At 45.1% G+C, this 19,456-nt stretch overlaps 1 protein-coding gene across 1 annotated transcript in view; it reads left to right on the top strand.

The window, feature by feature from the left end:
• LOC145348669 (macrophage mannose receptor 1-like) overlaps positions 1 to 19,456 on the top strand; it is a 109,149-nt gene that overhangs the window by 31,047 nt on the left and 58,646 nt on the right. The window contains exons 3-6 of the mRNA XM_080196833.1: positions 2,435 to 2,527; positions 5,250 to 5,627; positions 12,320 to 12,328; positions 13,057 to 13,413. Of these exons, the coding sequence (XP_080052959.1) occupies positions 2,485 to 2,527; positions 5,250 to 5,627; positions 12,320 to 12,328; positions 13,057 to 13,413 (787 nt within the window). The 5' untranslated portion in view covers positions 2,435 to 2,484. The remainder of the gene's footprint in view (positions 1 to 2,434; positions 2,528 to 5,249; positions 5,628 to 12,319; positions 12,329 to 13,056; positions 13,414 to 19,456) is intronic.

Below are 19,456 nucleotides of genomic sequence, written 5' to 3'. Positions count from 1 at the left end.
TTCTGAGTGAGTATTTCCAGCGTCCAGCACAACTAGAATGCTTAACTGGAGATATCGCTTCAGAGTCTGCTCTTCTTTGTTAAATAGCATAGTTATTCATTACTGTATGGTGATCGAGTGCAATTTAGTTGAAAATAAGCTGTTCTTTAAAAATAAAAATTGGCTTAGGTAGATTGGCCATGCTAGATTGCCCAATCATGTCCAAAGGTGAGTAGGTTAGATGGATTAGCCATGGGAAATCTCTGGGATTACAGGGATAGGGCAGGGGCTAAGGCCTGGGTGGGGTGCTCTGTCAGCGGGTTGGTGCAGATTTGATGGGCCCAATAGCCTCCTCTATACTGTGATTCTAGGGAAAGGGGGCTAGTTAGCTCACTTGGCTTGATGGCTCATCTGTGGTGCAAAATAATGTATAAAACAACGGTTCAATTCCCATCGTAACTGATGTTCGCTTGGGACTTCTCCACTAGCCTCAGCTTTGATGTGGAGTGGTGCCTCTGAAACCGTCAGACCAATTATCTCTCTCCCCAATAGAGAGAGAGAGAGAGAGAGAAATATGTCTACAGACGTTCGTAGACAATGGTTCATTTCCAACTTAAGGATGGGAGGATCATCTTGGAATGAAAGCAAAATCTGTAATGTAAACGGAAAATACTGGAAAAGCCCAGCAGGCCCTAGAATCCTTACAGTGCAGAAGGAGGCCATTCAGCCCATCAAACCTGCACTGACAACAATCCCACACAAGCCCTGTCCCTATAACCTCATGTATTTACCCTGCTAACCTCCTGACATTAATGGATAACTTAGCATGGCCAATCCACCTAACCCACACATCTTTGAAGTGTGGGAAGAAACTGGAGCACCCGGAGGAAATTCACTCAGATACAGGGAGGACATGCAAATTCCACATAGACAGTCACCCGAGGCTGGAATTGAGCCCAGGTTCCTGGCACTGTGAGGCAGCAGTGCTAACCATTGTGCCACAGCATCTGAGGAGAGAGACAAAAAATAAGAGTTAATGTTTCGAGCTTCTGAAGGTGAGTGATGCGGACCCAAAATGTTAAGTTTGGCTTGAGCACTGGCCAACCCATTAGGACAACCCATGCTATTATAGTCAATTTCTACCCTGGGTAGAAAGATGTATCATAAGAGTCCCTGCAGATGGAATCTAACACAATAACAGCACAATAGTCAGAAGCTTTGTCCCAAGGTGGAAGAGTCAATTACTAGGGGGCATAGGTTTAAAGTGTGAGGGGCAAGGTTTAAAGGAGATGTATGAGGCAAGTTTTTTTATACGGACGGTGATGCACACCTGGTACTCATTGCCAGGGGAGGTAGTGGAAGAGCAGATACAATACTGACTTTTAAGGGGCATCATGACAAATACATGAATAGGATGGGAATAGAGGGATATGGTCCCCGCTTGGGTAGAAGGTTTTAGTTCAGATGGGCAGTCTGGTCGGTGCAGGCTTGGAGAGCCGAAGGGCCTGTTCCTGTGCTGTAATTTCCTTTGTTCTTTGCTGTTTGTTCTATATTCCTGTAGTAATCCATTCAATTAAAGCATGCAGTTGTCGCAGCAGAGAATTACAACAACTGCAAGGTTTTTTGGCTCTCCAGATGACTGGGGAATAGTTTTTGGAGTGGAGACTGGAAACAATGGCATCAATCTTCCTGGCATTGAACCGGAGGATATTTCTGCTCAACCACTTCTGAATTTCAGGCGAGCAGGCTGATAATGTAGCTCCAAAACATTTACATGTCTCATCCCTTGTTTAGGTATAGAAGCTATTCTATTTTGGGTTTCTCACTAGTGGGAGGGGAGGGAATATGGTGGTAATGCGACTGCACTAGTAATTCAGAGACCCAGGCTAATGCTGTGGTGGGTGGGGGGAGGAGGGGGCGGGGTCACGGGTTTAAATTCCACCACTAATGGAATTGAAATTCAATGAGCAGATCTGGAATTGAGAAGCAACCCTCAATAATGGTAAACATGACACTATCATCAATTACTATAAAAACCCCACCTGGTTCACGAATGTCCTTTAGGAAAGGAAACCTGCCGTCCTCACATGTTCTGGCCTATGTGTGACTCCAGACCCACAGCTACATGTTGAGGCTTCACTGACCTCTGAAGTAGCCGAATGAGACTCTCAGTCCAAGGGCAAATGAGGGAGCGGGTAAAAAAACTGGCCTTGACAGTGATGCCTATGTTCCATGGAAGAATAAATAAAAAATGTTAACGTGACAAATTGTGACAGATTGTTCCTTGGGTGTCACTCCTGGGATGTGAGTGTTTCTGGCAAGGCCAACATTTGTTGCCCGTTGCTAATTGTCCTTGAGAAGTATATTTATTAATTTATCCCAACACTTGCTTCTGCTTAAACGAAGTTGCCTTGGGGTGGTCCTCTTGGTTACCTGCAATTGACTTGTTTTTCAGTTGCTGTCGTCCGTCTTTGAATATCTGGGTTCTGTTTAGCCGGTGAAAGCATGAGCAGAGTGTTACTTTTCTTCATCATCATCCTGGCTCAAGGTGAGCTCTCTTGTTTACTGTCAGTTAATCTGCCTTTCAGTAAATCCTGGAGACATGAATGAGGTTGGGATTGAACTCTACTCATCTTGGCTGTGTTATTCTAGGGTCTGAATTTTCATTCACAGGTCAGGAGATCAGAGTTGGGATAAATTCCGATTTGGGAGAGTGCCCTGGAGAATTTTTACTCACTGAGTTGGAGGAGTGGGAGCTGGGTGGAGGAGAGGATAGTGTTTATTTGTAGTCCTACTTCAAAGAGTCTATAACCACTTAGGGCTGTCAGTCAAACTGTAATGTGGCAGGCAATCCACTGTGATAATGTGAAGCTGTGAAACAGTCATGCAGTACCAAATAGTGATCCCCGTCAGGTGTATGTCAACTGATGGAACGAAATAGCAAGCAATTATTTTGCTCTAAGACTCCATGCAGTTTTTACAAAATTTAAAGGGTTGGATTTGTCAACGTCTTGACAGATTGACAGTTGTTTTTTACAATTTTAACAGAATCCTTTGACATTTTTGATTGTTGCCTTTGATAGTTGCTTTCAATAGCTCTCTTGACAGTTCCAATGAGTTTATGCACTTTTTGTGCATATTCGTGTCCACTTTAAACAATTTCAAAGGGCACTTGACTTCTTCCAAAAGACATGTAACCTCCCACAAAGGTGTCCGGGAGCTTATCAATCATCCTTCCTTTCCAAAAGAACTTTGCAACGTTTAGACTTGCTCCTGCCAGGACCTGGACCAATCCTAATACTGAGGTTAAGTCACCTAGTTCTTGTCTCTTCCATCGCTGCCCCCACCCCCCCAAAGCCTCTTGCCTCTACACTGACAAATCCTTACTGAATTCTTTTATTTTAGGATTTTCACCTGTGTTTCAAGGTCAGCAGCAAAGTGAAGGTGATTGCTGTTGATATTGAAAAAAAGCTACCCACAAAGATTCAGCCACCCTCTGTGGCATGGATTTCTCCTTTCCCCCCATCAAATTGAATCTTGTCAAGGGGATCTCAAGCCTCCAGCAACAATCGTGTTATCAAGCAAGATGAGTAACCATTCTGATCACAGTATCTTCACAGGCAGCAGACCAGGAAGTGAAATACAATGAACTTTTCACTTCTGTAGAGAGTAAAATATACTACTGGGACATATGTGCGGGATTAAGATGGAAACTGAAATATAAAAAAAATATTTTCGGAAGTGTGGTTTTAAAAATCCTAATGGAAAAATTTGACATTGCGCAGATTAGTTTTTCAGAAACAATGAGGTGGTCCAGCAATAATTATGAAAATAGTAAAATTCAGAAGTCCAGCTACATCTCCTTCAGCTAGGTGTAACTTTTCCAGGGGTTGTTACAGTGAGACCAATAGCATAAAGGGGTAAGCTTTCATCAGTTCAGTGATTTCTATTTGATGTCTTTGTGGGGAAAGGCGTATACTTTAACAGTGCAACTGTGGGAAAGTGTAGGATCACTGACAGCAGTTTCTGGATCGCCACTGTTACGATAGGACAGTGTGCACAAATCCATTTACAGTTTCCCAGTTGTAAATGTTTCTTTTACAACACATATCCTTATCTCCCAAATGTAAGTTCCCATTCACGCTGCCCCTCTGGCACTCCGTCTCAGCTCATTAATTTCCACTTCAACGACTTGCCTTCTAATAAGAATCATATTGATTCTTTGACCCCTATAGTTTTGAAGGTTTTTTTTCATTTAATTAAAACCCCCTACTCACACACACAAGTCATTTTGGTAGATTAAACCAGGGCAGGACTTACTCAGTTAATGTTAGGGCACTGGGGAGAATTATAGAACCGAGATCTAGGAGTACAGGTTCGTAACTCTGAGATGGAGTCACAGGTGGACAGAATGGTGAAGAAGGCATTCAGCATGCTTGGTTTCATTGGTCAGAACATTGAATACATGAGTTGGGACATCTTGTTGAAGTTGTACAGCTCATTGGTAAGGCCACACTTGGAATATTGTGTACAGTTCTGCTCACCCTATTATAGAAAGGATTTTATTAAACTAGAAAGAGTGCAGAAAAGATTTACTAGGATGCTACTGAGGCTGGATGGTTTGAGTTAGAAGAAGAGGCTGGATAGACTGGCTCGTTTTTCCAGGGAGCGTAGGAGGCTTAGGGGTGATCTTATAGAGATCTATAAAATAATGAGGGGCATATATTAGCTAGATAGTCAACATCTTTTCCAAAAGGTAAGGGAGTCTAAAACTAGAGGCTATAGGTTTAAGGTGAGAGGGAAGAGATACAAAAGGGTTCAGAGGAATAATTTTTTCACTCAGAGGATAGTGTGTGTCTGGAACAAGCTGCCAGAAGTAGTAGTAGAGGCCGGCACAATTTTGTCTTTTAAAAAGCATTTGGACAATTACATGGGCAAGATGAGTATAGAGAGATCTGGGCCAAACATGGGCAATTTGAAGTAGCTTAGTGGTTCAAAAAAAGGGCCTGTTTCCATGTTGTAAAGCTCTATGACTCTATAGGTCTGTTTCACAGTATGTGACAGTGATATTCAAAAAATATTGAGAAATCTCGTTCTTTCTCACACCTCATTTAGCTGGGCATGTGAGAAGTCCAGAGGTTGCTGTCAATTTTTGATGAGTGAATAATGGCAAATGCTAGCAGTTTCATTGTACCTACTGTGGCAAAATCCAGGCCAGTGCCTCAACTGGTAAGAGTTTAATGATTCCTTTTATTAAGTCATTTTTCAAGGTTGGTTGGAAACCACACTCTCAGGGAGAGAATATCTCTTGATCCAAGAGGTGAGAAACTGGACTGAAGCGCGGGACTATTGCCAAAGACAGTACACTGATCTTGCAAGCATACTGAGTCCAGAGGTGGGAGTGATCATCGCTGACCTGTCAAAACAAGGGGACAAGGCATGGATTGGACTTTATAATGACAAACAATCCTCTAATGGATGGAAGTGGACGACGGGAGAGACATTCAATTATACCAACTGGGCACCTTCATACCCAAGGGAATTCAATCACACCTCTCCCGCCTGCGTTTACATAAACAAGTATCAATGGTTGGATGCACCATGTGGAATCTCATTGCCATTCATCTGTTACACAGGTATTCTGGTTTGTTGTGTTAATCATAAAATCTCTACTGTGAGAAGAGGCCATTCGGTTCATCGAGTCTGTATTGACTCTGATAGAGTGTCTTACACAGGCACTCTCCCCTGCCCTATCCCTGTAAACCCACACATTTACCACGGCTAACCCATCTAAGCTATGTATTTTGGGACACTAAGGGGCAATTTAGCACGCCAGTCCAACTAACCTGCATACCTTGTGGACAAGTGTTACCTTTCTCTGTCAGAGAAAGGCATGATAGCTTTACATCATTACCGCCAGGAATGCTAATGAGTTCAATTGTGGGAGTCTCGCCCTGCATCCTTTTGTAGGTGTGCAATTTTCATGTAGAGTCATGGAAACCTAGGTCGGGAGTAAGGAGATGGTGAGCCATTGAAATCTCCGCTCACACTGGCAGGATCAAAAGATCCTGTTGGCATGAACAGCTGAAAAATTCTGGAAAAAGGTGGCCATTTGGCCATTGTGTCCATGTTGGGTCTTTGAATACATCATCATACATAGACCCCGATGCCAAGCATTTGTCCATAACCTTGAGTTCATCAACCTCAGATACTCTTTCTGACTCCCAGGTAAAAGTTCTTAGTGGGACTTGAACTTGAATTTTGTTGAGAGGAGGGACAAATTGCCGAGCATTCTATTTTGCACTGATCAGGGAAAACACAAGAATGCCTAATTTCAAATATTCACCACAAATTCGATTAGAAGAGAAAAAAATCCCATCACGGCAGTTGGTAGAATTTCATTTCAATGAAAATATCAGGAATTGAGAATCTAATGATGACCGTGAACCCATTGTTGATTGTTGAAAAAACGAATCTAATTCACTAATGTCCTTTAGGGAAAGAAATCCTCCATCCTTGCCTGGTCTGGCCTAGTTGTGACTCCAGACCCACAGCAATGTGATTCAATCTCAATTGCCCATTGAAATGGCCGAGTGAAGCATTCAGTTCAAGGGAAACTAGGGATGGACGGTAAATGCTTGCCAGCCAGCGAGTCCCACCAATTAATAAAATGAAATCTACCACTTTATGCATTGCAATTTTCAGTTGGCATCTGGCACCCCCATTGACCACCTTGCACCCTCCCTGCCCATTTTATTCCCTCTCCCCACCAGCCTCAACGTATATTGGTGGCGGTGGCGGGGGGGAAGCTTTCAGATTTCCATTATCCATTGGGTGAAGAAGTGCTCCCTGATATCTCCCCTGAACAACCTAGCTCTGGTTTGAAGATTGAAATCCCAATCTCTGGACCTGCACCACAAAAGGAAATTATTCCCTTTCCCTGTGTGTAAGAAATCCTTTCTGACTTGTCTCATTGCTTATGTACACGAGTCAATGAAAGTGGAGTGGAAGGTGCAGCAAGCAATTTGGAAGGCAAAAGCAAAATACTGCGGATGCTGGAATCTGAAATAAAAACAGAAAATTCTGGAAAATCTCAGCAGGTCTGACAGCATCTGTGGAGAGAGAATCCAGCCAACATTTTGAGTCTAGATGACCCTTTGTTAGAGCTGAGAGGAAAGAGAGTCAGCAGGGATTTATAATATGTGGGTGGGGAGGAGTGGTGGATTTGGACGAATGGAATATAAATGAGCCTGGAGAAGGCTGAGAAGGTGTTGAAAGTGTCCATTAAGTGATCAGAATGCGTGAATAGCAAAACAAAAGTACAGTTTGGTAAAGGACTGCCTGAGGAATGTGATAGTGGGCCTGAAGAAGGAGGGTTTGGGATGGGGCGTGCGGGGAGGGGATGGGTGTTGGCTGTGGAAAGAAAGAGAGCGATAAAATGGAGAATGAGATGAAATGAAATGAAATAAAATAAATGGAAATGGGGTGGAGGGGAGAGTTCATGCTCTGAACTCAATGTTCAGTCCAGAAGGCTAATCAGAAGTTGATATGCTGGTCCTCCAGTTTGTGTCACAGCTTTCCAGAATGAACATTGAGTTCAACAACTTCAGAGCATGAACTCTCCCCTCCACCTCATTTCCATTAATTTTATTTCATTTCCTTTCATCTCATTCTCCATTTTATCGCTCTCTTTCTTTCGACCCTGTCCCCCTCCCTCCCCCACTTTTCCAGGCCCACTGTCACATTCCTCAGGCAGTCCTTTACCCAGCTGTCCCTTTGTTTTGCTGTTCATGCATTCTGAACATTTGATGGACATTTTCAACACCTTCTCAGCCTTCTCCAGGCACTTAGATTCCACTTGTCCAATTCCACCACCTCTCCCTACCCTCCTAATATAAATTTCTGCTCTCTTTCCTCTCAGCTCTGACAAAGGGTCATCTAGACTCGAAACATTGCCTCTATTCTCTGTCCACAATTTGGAAGGCAAATTGGACATTGGCTTTTATTGTAAAAGAACTTGACTTCAGAAGTATAACTGCCTTACTGCAGCTATACAAGGCCTTGGTGAGACTGCACCTGCAGTATTGTGTGCATTTTTGATCTCTCTATCTAAGGAAGAAGAGATTGGTTCGACTGGGCTTGTATTCAGTGGAGTTTAGAAGGATGGGAGGAGATATGATTCGAACGTATAAAATTCTAACAGGCTGGACAGACTGGATGCAGGGAGCATGTTTTTCCCGTTTGGGGAATCTAGAATCAGGAGACACAGTCTCAGGATATAGCGAAGACCATTTAGGACTGAGATGAGGAAAAGTTTCTTCACTCAGAGGGTAGTGAACCTGTGGAATTCTCTACCACAGAAGGCTGTAGAGGCCAATTCATTGAAAATGTTCAAGAAAGAGATAGCTTTTTTTAGATTTTACTGGCATTAAGGAGGGACATGGAGAAAGCGGGAGTGTGGCACTGAGATAGAGGATCAAAGAACAAAGAACAAAGAACAACACAGCATGGGAAACAGGCCCTTCGGCCCAACGAGCCTGCGCCGCCATCTTAACAATGTGCTTTTCCTCCTCCACCCTTGACCCATGTCTATGCTTATGGTACCCCCATTGGAAACCAGATTAAGGGGAGAATAATTTAGGGACAATTTGTTACACCAGTCAGCCTAAGAGCACATCTTTGGGGTGTGGGAGGAAACTGGAGCACCTGGAGGAAACCCACGCAACCACAGGGAGAATGTGTAAACTCGCACACACACTGGCCCAAATCCACGTATCTGCACAGCAAACAGTGATAGTCACTGAGCTCTCATGGTGCCTATCTGCTGGTCCAGTTTTAAGCATACACAAACGACGTGAAGTACTAGGCTACTCTCGAAACATCCAAGAGCAGCCCACGCATGACCCATCGTGTGTATGCCTCTCGTTAGACAACAAGGTGGACCAATGCACCTGTGGAGTAAAAGAGAAAACATCAACACATGTAACAATTGATTTCCAGGAGGCTCTGATCCTTATTTAAAACAGTCTCCCATAACCCTCCATCCCTATTTCGCTCATGTGTCTATCTAAGTAAACCTTAAACAAGTCAAGCGTGCTTGCCTCCACCACCTTACTTGGTAGTGCATTCCATACCCCCATGACCCTCTGAGTGAAAAACCTCCCTCTAGCATCCAAATTATACCTCTCCCCCCTCACCTTAAGCCCGTGGCCCCTCGTGATATTTGTCTCCAATCTAGGAAGAAGCCTGCCTCTGTTTACTCTATCTATACCCTTCATTATCTCTTACACTTCTATTAGATCCCCCCCTCAATCTCTGTCTTTCTAAGGAAAATAGCCCGAATTTACCCAATCTTTCTTCATATCCCAGTCCTTTCATACCAGACAGCATCCTGGTAAACCTCCTCTGCACTCTCTCCAGGGTCTCCATGTCCTTCCGGTAGTAAGGTGACCAGAACTGGACGCAGTACTCCAAATGCAGTCTAACCAACATTCTGTAGAATTGCAGCATTAGGCGCCAACTCTTGTACTCTATACCCCTTACTATAAAGGCTAGCATGCCATAAGCTTTCTTCGCAACCTTCTCCACCTGTGTTGCCACCTTCAAAGACTTGTGCACTTGCACACCCAGGTCCCTCTGCATTTCCATACTCTTAATAGGTCTACCCTTCTTCATGTAACTCCCCTCTACATTACTCCTTCCAAAATGCATCACCTCGCATTTATCAAGGTTAAATTCCATCTGCCATTTATCTGCCCAATATACCAGCTTATCTATATCCTGCTGTGTTGCCTGACACTCCTCCTCACTGTCCGCCTATCCTGCCATCTTTGTGTCATCTGGTACCGTTGTTTAAAAAGGGTAGGAGGGATAGCCCGGGTAACTATAGGCCGGTGAGCTTAACGTCAGTGGTAGGTAAGTTGATGGAGAGGATTCTTAGGGATAGGACGTATGCGCACTTAGAGCGTTGCGATCTGATTAAGGATGTGCAGCATGGCTTTGTCAAGGGGAAGTCTTGCCTTACAAATCTGGTAGAATTCTTTGAGGAGGTGACAAAAACAGTCGACGAAGGATGAGCCGTTGATGTCGTCTATATGGATTTCAGTGAGGCGTTTGACAAAGTCCCTCATGGTAGGTTGGTACAGAAGATTAAAGCTCATGGGATATGTGGTCAGATATCTAGATGGGTTGAGAACTGGCTTGCAAAGAGGAGTCAGAGAGTAGTAGTGGAGGGGTCTTTTTCTAGCTGGAGGTCTGTCACTAGTGGTGTGCTGCTGGGCTCGGTAGTGGGACCTCTTCTCTTTGTAGTGTATATAAATGATTTGGAAGAGGGAGTAGGTGGTGTGGTCAGCAAATTTGCTGATGACACAAGATGGCTGGATTGGCGGGCAGTGAGGAGCAGTGTCTGGCAATACAGCGGGATATTGATAGGCTAGTTGATTGGGCAGATACTTGGCAAATGGAGTTTAATCTGGATAAATGTGAGGTGATGCATTTTGGCCGGAATAATGTAGGAGGGAGTTATATGGTAAAGGGTAAGCCTGTAAGGAGTATAGAATCGCAGCGAGACCTGGGGGTGCAAGCGCACAAGTCTTTGAAGGTGGCAGTACAAGTGGAGAGTGTGGTGAAGAAAGCCTATGGTATGTTAGGCTTTATAGGAAGGAGTATAGAATATAAGAGCTGGAGTCTAATGTTGCAGTTGTATAGAACGTTGGTTAGGCCGCATTTGGAGTGCTGCGTCCAGTTCTGGTCGCCTTACTACCGGAAGGATGTGGAAACTCTGGAGAGAGTGCAGAGGAGGTTTACCAGGATGTTGCCTGGTATGGAAGGACTGGGGTATGAGGAAAGATTGAAGAAACTGGGGCTCTTTTCCCTTGAAAGACGCCGACTGAGGGAGGATCTAATAGAGGTATATAAGATTATGAAGGGTATAGATAGAGTAAACAGAGGTAAGCTATCTCCTATGATAGAGACACGTAGGACAAGGGGCCATGGACTTAAGGTGAGGGGGGAGAGGTACAACACAGATATGAGAGGGAGGTTTTTCACACAGAGGGTAGTGGGGGTATGGAATGCTCTGCCAAGTAAGGTGGTGGAGGCAAGCACGCTAGAGTTGTTTAAGAGTAACTTAGACAGGCACATGACTGGGTTGGAGATGGGTGGATATAGGAGATTGTTTTAAATAAGGGTCATTAGCATTGGGGTGTCCCTGGTAATGTAAATGGATATGATATGATAATGTTTTTTCTCTTTTCATTCACAGGTTTTAAGTCGGTCCACCTCGTGTCCAACGAGGGGCATACACGCGATGAGTCAAAGAACAAAGAACAACACAGCACGGGAAACAGGCCCTTCGGCCCAACGAGCCCGTGCCGCCGTCCCACTGTCTCAGTGACCTATTCATGATTTTAGTCTACGCCTAATGTGCGAGGATCAGGGAGGTCCAATATAGGGACAATTTAGTACCCAATCAATCAGCCTAAAAGCACATCTTTGGGATGTGGGAGGAAACCGGAGTACCCGGAGGAAACCCACGCAACCACGGGGAGAACGTGCAAACTCCCACAGACACAGGCCCAAATCCATGTGTCTGCACAGCAACAGAGATAGTCTCTGAGCTGTCATGTTGCCCTCGAGATGGTCCAGTTTAAGCACACTAACGACATGAAGCAATAGGCAACTCCCGAAGCAACATCCAAGAGCAGCCCACTACAACCTGCCGCATGCATGCCCCTTGCTGGACTTAAATGCCTGTGGAGACAAAAGAATTCATTATTAAACAGGCAAAGACTGTAACATCCCTGAGGCAAAAACGGAATCCCAAGCCTACAATGTTTAGTAAGGCCTGCTATATCCCCCTATATGTAGCCCGCTCATGTGGCTGTCTAAGTGACTCTTAAACAACCCTAGCGTGCCCGCTTCCACCACCTTACTCGGCAGTGCATTCCACACCCCCACTACCCTTTGTGTGAAAAACTGCCCTCTAATATTTGTCTTATACCTAGCCCCCCTCACCCTAAGCCCGTGACCCCTCGTTCTATCCATTTCTAATAGCGGAAAAAGCTTACCACCATTTACTCTATCTATCCCCTTCATAATCTTATAAACCTCTATTAGATCCCCCCTCAGCCGACGTCTCTCAAGGGAAAACAGCCCAAGTTCGTTCAATCTTTCCTCGTAAGACAGCCCTTCCATACCAGGCAGCATCCTGGTAAATCTCCTCTGCACTCTCTCCAGGATCTCTACATCCTTCCGGTAGTACGGCGACCAGAACTGGACGCAGTACTCCAAGTGAGGCCTAACCAACGTTCTATACGGGGGCTGCTCTTGGTTGTTTGAGATTGGCCTAGTGCTTCATGTCGTTAGTGTGTGCCTAAACTGGACAAGATACTGGGCAAGACGACAGCTCAGTGACTATCGCTGATTGCTGTGCAGACGCATGGATTTGGGCTGGTGTCTGTGGGAGTTTACGCATTCTCCCCGTGCTTGCGTAGGTTTTCTCTGGGCGCTTCGGTTTCCTCCCACACCCCAAAGATGTGCTGTTAGGCTGATTGGCAGGAATAAATTGTCCCTAAATCAGATTCCCTCAATCTGGATGGCCATAAAACATTAGGCAGGGGTCGTGGGTGGAGAGGGGGACTGGTGGTGTTGAGATGGCGGCGCGGGCTCATTGGGCCGAAGAGCCTGTTTCCCGGGCTGATTTTTGTTCTTTGTTCTATCTGCAAACTTGCTGATCACACCACGTATGCCGTCTTCCAAGTCATTTATATATATTACGAATAGAAGAGATCCCAGTACTGAGCCTGTGGCACACCACTGGTGACAGACCTCCAGCTCGAAAAGGACCCTTCCACTCCTGCTCTCTGTCTCCTGTTACCTAGCCAGTTTTCAATCTATCTAGATACCTGTCCCTGTATCCCATGAATCACATTGAATGGTGGAGCAGGCTTGAAGGTCTGAATGGCCTACTCCTGCTCCTATTTCTATGTTTCTATGTTTAATGTTAAGTCATTATTCGTCGGGTGAAACGCTAACTGATTCCTTTTTTTTGGTAATTGATCTTTCAAGGTCGGTCAGAGGCCACTGTCTTGGGGAGAAAATATCTCTTGATCCAAAAGGTGAGAAACTGGACTGAAGCTCGGCAGTACTGCCAGATCCATTACACTGATCTTGCCAGCATACCCAATGCAGAGGTGGGAGCACGTATTGCTGACCTGTCAGCTCAAGGGGACTGGGTGTGGATTGGACTTTATAATAATGAAAGATCCTCTAATGGATGGAAGTGGACGACAGGAGAGCTGTTCAATTATACCAACTGGATGCCATCGTATCCACGAGAATTCAATCAAACCTCTCCTGCCTGCGTTTACATAAGCAAGGATCAATGGTTGGACGTGTCATGTGGAATCTCATTGCCCTTCATTTGTTACAAAGGTATTTTGATTTTATTTATCCATGGGTATGAACATCACAGGTAAAGCCAGCGTGAGCTGCTCATCCCTAATTGCCTTGAGAAGATGGTGGTGAGCTCCTTCCTTGAAACGCGGAAGTCCATGTAACACAGGCTCACCCATGGCACTTTTAGGCATGCAGGGAATTCCAGGATTTTGATCCAGTGACTGGGACATGTCAAGCTGGTGCGTGTGGTTTGGGTGGGGAACTTGCAGGCTCTGGGTTGTGTTCCCATGTATCTGCTGCTCTTGTCCTTTTAGGTGATAGTGATCGAGGATTTTGAAGGTGCTGTTGCATCTTGTTAAGTGGTACACTCTACTGCCGCCATGCATGGGGGTGGAGGTGAAGTGGGGCGGGGTGAATGCTTAAGATGGTGGAAGGAGCATCAATCAAATGAGTTCTTGGATGGCTTCGGGCTTTTTGCATGTTATTTGCGCCTCCTCCACATGCACCCCCTCCCCACCCAGGATATGTGAGGCCGTGCCACAGTAATAACATGCATGAACAAGGTGAGAGCAGTGCTTGCATCGTAAAATAACTCCTCAGAGGCTGGTGTCCCTTCACCAGATTCCCTTTCTTTACAAACCCTATTTCACTTCTAGGGTGCTTCAGGTACAAGGTCAGAATTGGGGTGCCAGTGGACCCAACTCTCCCTTATTTACATACAGCTGAGACTCTCTGATTGGGCAGGCAATTATTACCTCAATCAAGGAGCTCATACTCCAAGAAGCCAACCTCATGGGCTTTGTTGAAGTCATTACACACCCCTCAGTGGGAGGGCATCCCACCCTTGAGAACTGCTATCCAATTGGATTGACCGGCAGCTTGAGCAGCCCCAACAGTGCCAGAGTCCAGCAGTTGCTGGGCATTGCAAGTGAACAATAGATAAGGACACGGCCACCAGAGACAAAGGGAGGGCAAGATGGTGGTTTCTGACAGAGGAGGATCAGGAAGGGGATGAAGAGGAAGTTTAAAAGTCAGCCCAGAAAATTCTTCACGAGCTTGACAGCCAAACCGATGAGGAAATGTTTCCCTGGCTGGGGAACACAGATGGGGCCACAGTCTCCAAATAAAGGGCTGATAATTTAAAATTGTGGCTCACAAAACAAGTTAAGGTGAGGATGTATTAGATCCAAAGTCCTATAGTGTTGCTACAAAAAGTAGCATATTACATATTACAGAGAAGGAGGTGCTGGAAGTCTTAAGGTGCATTAAGATAGATAAATCCTCGGGACCTGATGAAGTGTATCCCAGGACATTGTGGGAGACTAGGGAGGAAATTGCGGACTCCCTAGCTGAGATATTTGAATTATCGATTGTCATGGGTGAGGTGCCTGAAGATTGGAGTTTGGCAAATGTTGTGCCTTTGTTTAAAAAGGGCTGCAGGAAAAAGCCTGGGAACTACAGGCCAGTGAGCCTCACATCTGCGGTGGGTAAATTGTTGGAAGATATTTTGAGAGACGGGATCCACAGGTATTTAGAGACGCAAGTACTGATTGGGGGCAGTCAGCGTGGCTTTGTGAGGGAAAATCATGTCTCACAAATTTATCTGAGTTTTTTGAAGGGGTAACCAAGAAGGTAGATGAGGACAATGCAGTTGATGTTGTCTACATGGACTTTAGCAAGGCCTTTGACAAGGTACCGCATGGTAGGTTGTTGCATAAGTTAAATCTCACGGGATCCAAGGTGAGGTATCTAAATGGGTGCAAAATTGGCTTTTTTACAGAAGCCAGAGAGTTGTTTGTCAAACTGGAGGCCTGTTACCAGCGGTGTGCCTCAGGAATTGGTGCTGGCTCCACTGTTATTTGTCATTTATATTAATGATTTGGATGAGAATATAGGAGGCATGATTGGTAAGTTTGCAGATGACACTAAGATTGGTGGCATAATGAACAGTGAAGGAAGTTATCTCCAATTGCAACAGGATCTTGATCAGTTGGGCCAGTGGGCTGAAGAATGGCAGATGGAGTTTAATTTAGACAAATACCAGGTGATGCATTCTGGTAGATTGAACCAGGGCAGGACTTACTCAGTTAATGGTAGGGCACTGGGAAGAGTTACAGAACAAAGAGATCTAGGGGTACAGGTTCATAGTTCCTTGAAGTGGAGTCACAGGTGGACAGAGTGGTGAAGAAGGCATTCGGCATGCTTGGTTTCATTGGTCAGAGCATTGAATACAGGAGTTGGGACGCATTGTTGAAGTTTTGCAAGAGATTGGTAAGGCCACACTTGGAATACTGTGTGCAATTCTGGTCACCCTAGTATATTATTAAACTATAAAGAGTGCAGAAAAGATTTACTAGGATGCTACTGGGACTTGATTGATTGAGTTATAAGGAGAGGCTGGATAGACTGGGACCTTTTTCTCTGGAGCATAGGAGGTAGAATAACCTTGTAGAATAAGTTATCCTGTAGCACTGTCAATCTTACAATTGCAAAATATATAGTAATGCAATTATATATGCTATCATAGACATGTTCACACAGGCAAGTATCAATCTTATCACTCTATGTTAACAATTTTCCAAAGGCTGTATTGCCAAACCAAACGTGTCAGTTAATCTTGCTTGTAGTCGTCACCTGTTTTTGAGAAAGCACTCTGGTCACTTTAGTATCACTCATTCGTTTCTTTGTATAACTTAAGCTGGGTCCAATGTTTCCATACACCTTTCCCCCTTATGTCCAGACAGGCACAGGTATCTCCACTAATTATGACTCATATGGTCCATTCCATTTTGGTGCAAATCCTGGTTTGTCAGGTAATGTTTTTACCATGATGTGACTTCTCGCTGTTGGGACATCAGGGAGCATTTCAAGCTCTCTCTGCGCATCTACATAAGAACATAAGAACATAAGAAATAGGAGCAGGAGTAGGCCATCTAGCCCTTCGAGCCTGCCCTGCCATTCAATAAGATCATGGCTGATCTGTCGCTGCTCAGTTCCACTTTCCCGCCCTCTCCCCATAACCCTTAACCCCCTCTCTTATCAAAAACCTATCAACCCGCGTCTTAAAAATATTTAGCGAGGCAGCCTCCACCACTTCAACGGGCAGAGAATTCCAGAGATTCACCACCCTTTGAGTGAAGAAGTTCCTCCTCAACTCCGTTCTAAACCGCCCCCCTTTTATCTTGAGGCTGTGCCCCCTAGTCCTACTGTCTTTTTTGAGCGGGAAGAGTCTCTCCACCTCTATCCTATCCATCCCATTCATCATCTTATACGTCTCAATGAGATCTCCCCTCATTCTTCTAAACTCTAATGAGTACAAGCCCAGTTTATTCAGCCTCTCCTCATAGCTCAACCCCCTCAACTCCGGTATCAGCCTAGTAAACCTCCTCTGCACTCCCTCCAAGGCCAAAATATCTTTGCGCAGGTGCGGCACCCAAAACTGCACACAGTACTCCAGCTGCGGCCTCACCAATGCCCTATACAGCTGCAGCAAGACCTCCCTACTTTTATATTCAATCCCCCTCGCTATGAAGGCCAGCATCCCATTAGCCTTCCTGACCACCTGCTGCACCTGCAAGCTGGGTTTTTGCGACTCATGCACAAGGACCCCGAGGTCCCTCTGCACCGTCGCCTGCTGCAGTTTTTCGCCCCGTAAGTAATAGTCCTTCCTACCATTCTTCCTACCAAAGTGGACCACCTCACACTTGCCAACATTAAATTCCATTTGCCATTTCCTGGCCCATTCGCCCAGCCTATCTAGATCCTTCTGCAGACTCTCCACACCCTCCGCACAATTTGCTGTTCCCCCAATCTTGGTGTCATCAGCAAATTTCAACACCCTACACTCGGTTCCCTCCTCCAGATCATCTATATAAATGGTAAAAAGCTGAGGCCCCAGCACCGACCCCTGGGGCACTCCACTAGTCACCATCCGCCAATCCGAATAGCACCCGTTGACCCCCACTCTCTGCCTCCTATTTGACAACCAATCCTCTATCCACGCTAACACCCTACCCCCAACTCCATGTCCCTCGACCTTCTGCAATAACCTCTTGTGAGGTACTTTGTCAAACGCCTTCTGAAAATCAAGAAAGACCACATCCACCGGCTCTCCTCTATCTACCGCCCTAGACACATCCTCATAGAACTCCAGTAAATTTGTCAGACTCTTTCTTCCTGATTATCCTTTACTAATTTACGCATCCCTTTTAGTTGGGCGCTTAGTTCAAAAACATATTGTTTAGTTTTGTCTTTTAGTGGACCTATATCTGCCCCACCTGTTATGCTTCTTGGTATTTGCATCGTCTTTCCTGTCATCAGTTCATAAGGGGTTAATCTTGTTGTCCGGTTTGTGATGGCTCTTAATCTCATTAATATTGTGGGTAATACTTCTGCCCACATTTTTCCTGATGTTTGCATGGCCTTGGCTGGGCCTTCTTAAGGGTTCTGTTCATGCGTTCCACTATTCCAGAACTCTGTGGGTAAAAGGGATGTGGAATTTTTGATTATTTCTCATCAGTTGGCACACTGTTTTTACCGCCTTTCCAGTGAAGTGCGTCCCCGATCCGAATCAATTTGTATGGGTATTCCCCATCTAGGGATTACCTCCTCTGCCAATATTCTAGCCACTGTGGTAGCAGTACAATTTCTGGTAAGGAATGCTTCTACCCACCTGGTCTATAATGACCAGACAATAAGTTTTGCCGTGGGATTGTGGTAGTGGCCCTGTGAAATCTATTTGCAAATGTTCCCAGGGCCCCTTTGGTCGGGGCTGGTGTCCCATCTTAATTTTTATGGATCGACCAGGATTGTGTTGCATGCATGTCACGCATCGGTAACAATGTCAGGCTACGTCCCTTCCCATTCCTTTCCACCACCATTCGTTTCCTATACTAGTTCCATGGCCTCTCTTCCCGCAAGTGAGAGTCCATGGTGTAGCTCTAAGAGGGTGTTTTGTATGAACTCCGGTGCCATTACCTTGTCATTTCATCTCCAAATGTTATCAGTCCCTCTGCTTGCTCCCTGTGCTTCCCACTTACCCTTTTCCTCTTTTGAGATATCCTCCTGTAAGTCCCGAATATCTATTTCATCTCCTGTCTGGCCAGTTACTGCTATTGGCAGCTCACCAACTGTCTCCTGCTCTAATGCTAATGGCGCTGCTTTGTCTGCGGTTTGGTTCCCCTTGTAATTTAACCAATTGGGGTTATCCCTTTCTAGTTCCTTCTGATGTGCTTTAATTTTTATTACTGTCGCTTCTCGGTGTTTTTCACTGGCTTTTAGTAATGCCTCAATCCTTTATTCATGTTTAACAGGAATTTCTCCCATGGTTACAAACCCCCTTCTACCCCATGCCATCATATGATTGTGTATTACCCCAATGCATACCTACTATTGATAATATATGCTTACTTTCCTTCCTTTCTTTCCTTCAGACAATTCTAGTGCCTTTGTGAGTGTCACTATTTCTGCCACCTGCGTGGATAGACCTCCGTCAATTCTTTCTGACTTTACTGTTTCCAATTTGTCATTTACTACTGCCCGCACTGTCCGGGATGATCCTTCTACAAAAAGGGTCTCCTCAAGTGTTGCTAAAGGTACATTCTTTACCCTACCTTCTTCAGCATCCATATCTCTGTCTCCACTGTTATGTGGTCCTCCTGTATCCAAAATTCCTTCTGCTGGATTATGTCCTGTGTCCCTTATTATTCTAACTGATTTGCTGGGAGGTAAGAGGATGGCTTCCCATTTAGCCCTTCTCATCTTCGAGATGGACCTTAACTTTCCTGTATTTAGCATCTCCATCAAGGTGTGTTTGGTGTGGAGGATTATTTTCCCTGTCATTACTATGGGTTCGCTAACCTTTATGGCTCAAGCGGCACAATCTAAGGTGGCTATGCACCTTAGCAGTTCATTATTACCGACCCTTCTGCTGTTGAATAGTAACCTCTGGGTCTCGGTTTATCGCCATGATCTTGTGTTACTATTGCAGAGTAGAATCCCCCTTCATTATTACAGTATATGTGGAAATCTTTATTGGAATCTGGTAGTCCCAGTCCGGGGGCTGATATCAGTTCTGCCT

Source organism: Carcharhinus amblyrhynchos, chromosome 9, assembly GCF_965287045.1.
Source record: "Carcharhinus amblyrhynchos chromosome 9, sCarAmb.v2.hapA, whole genome shotgun sequence".
NCBI lineage: Eukaryota > Metazoa > Chordata > Chondrichthyes > Carcharhiniformes > Carcharhinidae > Carcharhinus > Carcharhinus amblyrhynchos.
This window is presented reverse-complemented; position numbering and strand designations above follow the sequence as displayed.